This window comes from Cucurbita moschata, unplaced genomic scaffold (assembly GCF_002738365.1).
Source record: "Cucurbita moschata cultivar Rifu unplaced genomic scaffold, Cmos_1.0 Cmo_Scf00001, whole genome shotgun sequence".
Lineage (NCBI taxonomy): Eukaryota > Viridiplantae > Streptophyta > Magnoliopsida > Cucurbitales > Cucurbitaceae > Cucurbita > Cucurbita moschata.
In genome coordinates this window covers 3,549,516-3,558,773 of record NW_019268517.1, presented here as the reverse complement: position 1 = coordinate 3,558,773, position 9,258 = coordinate 3,549,516, and the positions used below count along the sequence as shown (strand labels likewise).

Genomic DNA, 9,258 nt, shown 5'->3' with positions numbered 1-9,258 from the left:
GGGGGGGGGGGGGGGGGGTGTTTATGAATTGTACCAAATTGTTGAATTAGAAGTGGGCAATTAATTAAAAAATTAATAAAGAATCACGCGGTTTCCGGGACTTTCTTTACTAATTTCAGCTCCTAATTCAAAAGGGTTATCGTTAAATTATGATTTATGCTAATTGTAAAGGGTACATGCACTAGCTAGCATGTGACGTCGTCATCGTGTTAAATTCTAATTGTTCTTTTGAAATGACCTATTTTTCGAGATTTTGAATCATGAATCGTTGTAAAAATGATTTGGATTTAATTGTCTCGTGTAACTATATGGCTCTGCACATTCTTATCCTCGACCATTTATTTATGATCTATCTGGAAAATAAAGAATAGTAAGAATGAGTGTAAAAATATTCAGTAAACAACCTACTTATAGGGTTGGGTTGAATTTTATCTCTGGTTCGATGTGCTTAAGACTATGTGTTTTGGTGGGCGCTAGAGTTAGCCAATTCCATGACTCGGTCATCTAGCCTTATCAAGTTCATACTTTCATTGAACCTCGTCACTCCTATTCTATGGGGTGTAAGACTTAAGGCAATTAATCTCTAATCTCTTTGATCCATCTAAGTCAATACACGATTAGCGTATGAGTTAAGGGTGCCCTCATCAAGTTTTGGGGCTGAGGGTGGATTTAACAAGCATGGATCAAGTCTCCATATTAGCTAACTCTCTTGTACGTGTCTACTAATCCCTCAGTTGCAAATAATAAGCTTCCTATTCTACATCATTCCTGGCTCTATATAGTGCAAGACAAACTCTCAATTAAGCACAACTGAAACTCCGTCATTAGTAGTATACCGGCTTTAAATGGGTGATGTTGCATTCCTCTCTAATAAGTAAACCTTCACCCCTTCACCCCTCGAGGAAAGTTCATGATCAGGAATTTTCCCTAATTAAGTAATCTAATCAATCTAATAAAGTAATCAGGGGTATTCCAACTTTCTACGTGCTTTATGGAGAAGCAAAATAGGAAAATTCTACTAATAACATAAACATGATAAAGTCATTCATACTTTGTCAGAGTCTAACAAATGTCCTTAAACCGAAATCAGTCATTCATACTTTGCTCGGTCTTAAAATGAGTCAGGAGTTAATAACCAACAAAAAAAAGTTCGTGAGAACTAGTCGAATATGCATTTTGTTGATTCAGAAAAATAAAAATTCGAAAATTTTTAGGGTTCTAAAGAGACTATTAAAAATTTTAATTTTAATAAAACAATAATATCAAGATTCGAAAATTCTTAGGGTTCTAAGGAGACGTATTAAAAAATTTAATTTTAATAAAGCAATAATATCAAATTTTCTTTTATAATAAATTAAGTTTGCAATTTCACTTTAATTATCAAGTAATTGTAATATATATGTGTGAAATTTCTAATCTAAAATATATTAATTAAAATTAATTTTTAATTCATTGACTCATTCATATACTTTGGACAATGCATGAACTTAATTAAATATTATTATTAATGAAACGAAGCATTCACTATTTAAAGTCATTAATAAAAAAAGTTGGAGCTAATAAATGAATTAAAATAAATATAACGCCAATTGTGCTTCTTCTTCTCTTTACTTTTGTACCCATTTACTCGATATTCATTTACGAGATTAGAGTTAGGGTGTTGTGGAGATACAAATGATACGAGGTTAGGGATAGAGACGAGGATTGTATTTTCTGTTCTCGCGCAATTTTTCATTCTATCTCCGCTTTTTTACATATAAAAAATAAAAATATTTATATTTGTGATAAATATTTTTTTTAGTATTTAATTTGTTTATCATTATATTTTCATGATAATTCAATATTTACATTTCAATTTTTATATTTTTATTATTCCTTGTAATAACAATTATTTTTATGAGTAACTTTTAAGAAAAATTATATTCAATATTTCAAGGAAGGTAGTAATATTATGACAATAAATTTGGTCACAAATTTATAATCTTTAAATTAATTTCTTTAGATTGTAATCCATTAAATAAAACATTTAAAAAAATATATTATTATTATTATTACTATTTGTATTCTAAAAATTGGATGATTTTCATAAAACATAAGATCTCACATGAATAAATAAGATAAAATAATAATAACAACAATAAATGTTTTTTAGAAAATAAAATTTTATATAATTTGTTATCTTATGTGGATGAAAAATAAAAAATAAAAGATTCAATCGAGAATTTATAATCAATTGTTTAAAAACAGTAAAGTTTGAAAGGAAAGTCCAAAAATGACATTTGAGGATGGAAATTTTATTAATTTTTTATTAATTATTTTTTCTCTCCTTCCAAAACTAGTTTTTAGCTTATAATTTTTTATAAAAATATATAAATGAATGTTTTATAAATAACATTATAATTTTATTAAAATAAAGAAATTTAATTAAATAGCTAAATTAACTGGAACTTTAAAGTTAATATTTGTGTTGGATTGTATTGAGTTGAAATTTTGTATAGATTAAAAAAATTTATAAATTAGGGTTTAGGGTTTAGGGTTTTAAATTTTAAAAAATTTTACTCAATCAAAAAATATATAAAAAACGTAAGAGGTAATGAAATAATGGAGTGGGGATATGAACAATAATTAATGTTGAATTAGAAGATGTGATGTTTGAGTAGAGTGGACTTACAAGCAATTAAATTATGACACTATTAAAAAAAAGTGTATCTAAAAGTCAACAATATTATATTGCCGGACACTATTGAATTATATTGCCTATAATTTTGTTGCATTCAATAATTATCATATATATATATATATTTTTTTTTTTACTAGGTTCAAATTTCTATTTAATCGGTTTCCACATCTGATCTGGCGAGCATTTTTTTAGTAGCTATTGATGTCGGACACTCGTTAGAAATAGCGACCCTCACGATAGTGATAAACATAATGATCGTTCACCTGTCTCAAGCTTACGTTTCCGTACTGTGGCGAAGAATAAAGGGTATCTCCAGATGCATACATGGTCCCAACATTTTTCCATTTTCATTATCATTTAATACAATCAGTCTTCATTCATATTATATCATTTTGTCATATCATTTCTCATATCACACCATAACTTATCGTATCAGAATATATCATAAACATATAAATTTATCACATATATCGTTTCATAACATATATTATATCATTTTCATATCATATCACAACATATATATATCCGTCATTCACATGTCATATCATAATCATATCGTTCTATTGTTTCCATATTCATATCCTAATCATATCATTTCCTAAACTTGTCATACTCTTATTGTCTTTGTACATCTCATAATTGTACCATTTCATGGACATACCTTAGCCATACCATTTCTCAAATGTATCCTAACCATATCGTTTCATTAACGTATTCTAGCCACATCGTTGCATAAACGTATCCTAGTCACATTGTTGCATGAACGTCTTCTAACCAACGTATCCTAACCATATCATTTTATCAATCTATCATAATCATATTTTTACATTATACATGGTCTAACCTATCATTTCATGAGCATATCTTAGTCATATTGTTACATCAAGATTAAATTTACCCCTTCCCATTCGATGAGTAATTGAAGTGCTGTAAGGTTGGTAGCTCATAATAATACTAACATAATCAATTTAGTTGATTTTTTTAAAAATATTCTAATTAATATTAAATATAAAAGAAGAAACATATATTTAATTTAAAGTTTCAAATTAATATTATATATATTAAATATAAAAGGAAAATATAATATATTAACATATGTCATGATATTTAAATTTGATTTAAATAAAGTATTATATCTTAATATATTCTAGATTTGACCTGTGCTGAGCTAAATAAGGGTATAGTTGGTGATCTACGGGCCATAGACCATTTAAGTTACTCCATGATCCATTTGTAATATCAACTCGATGGTTTCACCCAATATTAATAAGGTTGAAGTCAACTAAAAATGAAGAACATAGACAAAATGGATCGAATTGAACTAAATTAGACCGGTTCGCTCGAGCAACTTCGCCTCCCTCCACATGCCTCCACTTACCAACGTTCTTTTCCTTTTTTGTGTTTTTTTTTTCTCCAACAACAAACTTCATCTTCTAATGATCACGACTCTTCGATCAATACTATGCAAACAAGAGTCGACCTCAAGGTGAAGGGCCGAAAAAGGTAACAAAATAAAATCCTAATAAAAACTTTCAATTTCTTTACCTTGTAAAACCCCAACTTAATTAATCAAAACCTTTCAATAACCCTAAAACTGTGTTAACTTTGTTTCGATTCTCGGAGTTCTTCAACCCTTTCCCAACTTCGAACCAGCCAGCTATAATTACTGGTCTGACCTAGATAATTAGAAGTCAAATTAAATGTTAAAGGATTAAAATATATATACTCTATAAATAAAACACAAACAAAAAAAATTCCAATTTCCACCACAAATATAGTGCATGCAGAATCAAACAAAACTGACCACAGCAAAATGAAGTGTTTTAATTTATATGTCCTCTCGTTGTAATTAATTTCGTATGATTTTGTTACAAAAATGCACATAAAAGAATGTGAAGGAGAAAAAAAGAAAAAAAAAATTAATTACTGGGGTTTGCTTCACAAAAATTGATCAAGGGTCGGGCGTTGTTGAACCAAGTCCCACCTGCAACCATGGCGATGAATTCCCTCCAATCATGCTCGTATCGTTTAGCTCACTTAATTTCGCTAATTTCACCTTGCTGTCCGCCTCATCCTCCACATTATTATTGTTATTATTATTATTGTTATTATTATTATTATTATGAATAATACTATTATTCTTGGAGCAATTGTTTTCTTCTTCATTTTTGATGACGACCTTGTTTTCATTGTTGTTTTGGTGTTGTTGTTGTTGTCGCCGTCGTCGTTGTTCTCGTGAGTCATTTTCATCCACCTTATTGTTTTTACAAATCCACGACTGTAAGTAAATCTCTGTCGAAACCTCGAAGGCTGGGCGACGAACCTCGTCGGCCAGAGCTGGTAGGTTGAGATCAAGCTTAAGGTCGAGCGGGAGGACAACGGTTGAATTTGAATCAAAGGGAGGAGGAGGCACCCTGTGGTCATGAAATTGATGAATCTTTGCAATAGAAGGCGGAGGTGGGGCTTCGGCGGCAGCATTAGAGGTAATCCAATGACAACGTTTGTGACCACCCAATGCCTGGCCGGAAGAAAAAATTCTATGACAAATTGAACATTCATGTACTTTGGTTTTCCTCTTAGAACTGGAAGCCATGGTAGAACTCCCCAATTCGTATGAATTATTGTTGGGTTTAGTAGGAAAAAATGAATCCTCGAATACGTCATCGTTTTCACGTGGGTCGAGCTCCATATGGTCAAGCCGTGCGGCAAAGCAGCCCTTGACTTTCTTGTGGCTAGCCCGATGGCCTCCGAGGGCTTGGTGCGAGTTGAATACTTTCTTACACGCTTTGCATTCGAACATACCCTTAGGCGCAGCTGCTTTTGGCTTGTCTTGATCCGGAAGTCTATAAGATAGCGGCGGTATGAAATTTATGGGTTTTCTAATATTAGTGTGATTATTATTGTGGTGAAGAATAAGATGATGATCTTCCTTACTCGCGGAAGCACAGGATTCCTCAGCCTCGGCCTCGGCCTCGACCTCTACCTCCGCCTCGTCCTCCTCAAACATGGGCTCCACCGCGCCATTCGACAACATAATAAGACAATTAGCTAGGTCCTCATCTTCATTAGAAGCCGGAGACCCAACTTTCACTCTCAAAGATCGCTTCCTCTTCAACCAATTATTATTACTATGATTACCCGAACCTCTCCTCACCGCACCGCTACATTCATCGTCATCATCGTCGTCGTCATCATCGTCATCGGAGCAAGGCGGGGAAGAAAGAAGAGAGTCAAGGTCATCAGAGGTGGTGGTGCATTTACCATGTTCAAGAAAGGATTTCCAAGATAAGAATTCCTTGCCACAATTCTCGCACACGCGGCAAGTTTTAAGACGATTTGGGTTGGTTCGTAGGGCGTACATACGACGATTGGTGGGACCCAGATTGGATTTATTATGATGAGTGTCGTCCCAATCGTTAGAGACATGATCGTCGTCGTCAATTGTATGGGGAGAGGTGGAATCATCGGCTATGCCGTGAGCCCTCATGTGACCGCCCAAGGCTCTCCCACACCCAAATCCTTTTTTGCAGATTTTACAGAAATGCTTCAAGTTGGGCTTTTGAAGGTCGTGGTCCACAATGAAAGCTGCCATATACACTCTAAAAAAATGTGTATATATATATATATCTATATGTACGAAATTAAAAAAAAAAAAAGAAAAAGAAAAAGAAAAGAAGAATATATAGAGAAGGGGGGGGGGGAATGACGGAGTGGTAAATGAGGGGGTAAAAAGGAAGGAAATAGGGAGAGGCTGGGAAGAGTTGGGTTAGGTTAGTTGTGCTGTTGCAGTGAAAAACTAAAAAGGGGTTTGGGGTATGGTTAAAACAAAACGAAGGGTGGGAGTGAAATTAGTAATCCTAGTTTTTAGTTCAGAGGGAAATTAGTTTTTTTATTTATTTATTTATTTAAATTAATTAATTAATTAATTAATTTTAATTTTGGAGATAAAATTAATTTGTGGATTAGAGAGAGAGGGGAGGGGGTGAGCTTTGGATGAGTGAAAGCTGACAAGTGGGGGGTGGAGGAGAGAGAATGGACTTTTTCTTCCCTACCAACGGTGGCGCCGCCGCCACTCGTACACAACCACCACCGGACGCCTCCCTAACTTTAAAAAAAAATAATAATAATAATAAAAAAGGAAAATAGGAGAGTGAGGTAGTGAGTGAAAGCAGCTCAGACCAGTGGTTTTAACTGCCACACCTATTCATGTCGTATCCCTTCAATTACAAGCCAAGTAATACAATTAGCCCTTCTCTCTTTCTTGCACACGTTTTCCATGTTCTTTAAGGTTCAATTATACTCTCTAATCTTCACCCTTTTTTTTTTTTTTTTTTTTTAATTTTTAACTTAATATAAGTTCTTTAACACGTCCTTCAATGTTAATGGACTATTGAGAAGAAGTCTCGCATTAGCTTAATTAAATAAATAATCATAAGTAGTAAATCCGTGAGAGTGCATGCTTAAAGTAAACAATATCACTCTATTACGAAGATTCATGGTCCATAACATAGACCTAATTTTAGAGGCCACTCAAAAAAAAATTTAATTAAGACTCAGTTAGATAATTAGATTATTTAATTTTAAAAAATTTAAATGAATTAAGAAAAAGCTATTATGAATGTTAAAAATTCAAGGTTATATTCAATTAGATTTTTTTTTAATTCAGTGAAATATTCAAGAATAAGTAATTAAACATTTTTAAAAATGTAATTATTATTAATTAATTTTGTAATAGGGTTTTGAATTTTTTATTATATTTTATATTTTAGCTTTTATGAGTTTAATGTTTAGCTTACATATTGTCTTATATTCTTTCAAGATTATGTGAGTTAAAGTTGCAATAACGTGTTTAGTGATATAAGCATTAAATTAATGAAAATGAAAATAATATTTATTAAAAAAATCTTCATTTCTTAACCATTTATTATTTAGATATGTACCTTAGACTCTTCTCAGTTCTGAGTAGGGTTGGATGTGTGTTACTTCTCCACACACAACCCATGCACGCACACATGGACCCACCATGTGGGCTCGTATACATACCCCTACGCCTAACTTGGTCTGGCACAACACGTTAATGCGTCACCGGATGCCGCAGAAAAGAAAAGGGCCGCATGATATAATGGTGAATATAAATATCGAAGATACGCGTCTGCTAACATAATATAATGAACAAGCATCTTGATGCATATGATATACATACATGCTTGAAGTTTCACAAATTTTCGTGCATTAACATCATTCTCTTTTTCCCTTCATCCATGACATAGTACATATATGCATCATGTATACGGTAGTCATCACATAACTTTACATGGCAAGACATGACATGATACACATAGTATTTCATTTTAAAACCTTGAGGGAAAGTTGATAAGGGAAAACCCAAAAAAGACAATATCTCGTGGGTGCGCGCTTGAGTTGTTGTTCTTATGTGTTGGTCTTATGTGTTTAAAACGAAATACTGAAAATTTAAGAAAATAAAAAACAAATACAAAATTATTTAAATCAATTAAATGCAAGAAAACTTATTCAGACCTAAGACTAGTAATTTAAATATGAGTCTACCCATGCACATGTCACAGTCTCTACTTGTGATATCGTCGTCATCCACACATGCGCGCCTTACCTCTACTTGAAAAATGATGTGGCACACGGTCTAAGTATTTCGAAGAATACTCAGTAAGTAACCCCACTATACGGGGTCATGCTAAATACAATCACATGTAAATATGCTCTAGGGACCTATCTCTTTTTCATCTTATACTAGGGGTGGCCTCTAGTCCGGACTATTGTGGATGTGTAGTACTTCCTTACACACGATCCACACGTGTGAGTGTGAATCCCCAGGCGATTCGCACACCCCCCTGGACCCTCTCTTGTCAAGCTAGCTGTCTGTAGCGACGTCCGAAGGTCAACGGAACCCCTGGTATCATGCTCCCCATGAATACCCTCATCATCAAATTGTGCGCGTCCGCACTTATCATCTAAAGAGGAAGTATCTCTATGTTTATGTACACACAACATGCATGAGGTCCCTCTAATTCTCATCTTAACATCTCTTCTGACACCACCCTATTCTCATCTCTTTGTTACGCTTGGTAACGTTAGATATTTATATTAATATCATTTTCATACTCTTAGGGTTGTGTTCTAGATCGATTTATCGACTTGATGTAACATGACATTTATTATCATACAACATGCTTAATATGGAAAACATAATCATATTAGGGTAAGCGTCATGCAAGACATCATAGTCATCATAAAGCCACCAAGTGCACTGAATACATCATACATCATCATATAATGCACATACCTTGTCGTACATTATCATAGTGAAGGGAATGAACTCTTCATCCACATAGCGGAAGCATTGGAAAAGTCCCGAAATCAGTACTTAAAGAGAACTCCCTGTTTTATCAAATCCTCAAAATAGTAAGCATATTGAATCGGCTAGAAGAGTTATTCTTACCCATGTAAATTAAAGGACAAGCCCTTATAGGCACGAGTTCGTAACTCACTCAGGATGAAGATTGAGTTGCATATGATCATCACGTGAAATATTAATCTTCTTA

General features: G+C 33.3%; 1 protein-coding gene across 1 annotated transcript in view; it reads right to left on the bottom strand.

Moving 5' to 3' along the window:
* LOC111453340 overlaps positions 1 to 6,272 on the bottom strand; it is an 8,650-nt gene extending 2,378 nt beyond the window's left edge. The window contains exons 1-3 of the mRNA XM_023094401.1: positions 5,403 to 6,272; positions 4,860 to 5,330; positions 4,257 to 4,356 (exon numbers count right to left, since the gene is read on the bottom strand). Of these exons, the coding sequence (XP_022950169.1) occupies positions 4,257 to 4,356; positions 4,860 to 5,330; positions 5,403 to 6,272 (1,441 nt within the window). The remainder of the gene's footprint in view (positions 1 to 4,256; positions 4,357 to 4,859; positions 5,331 to 5,402) is intronic.
* Between the last annotated feature and the right edge of the window lie 2,986 nt (positions 6,273 to 9,258).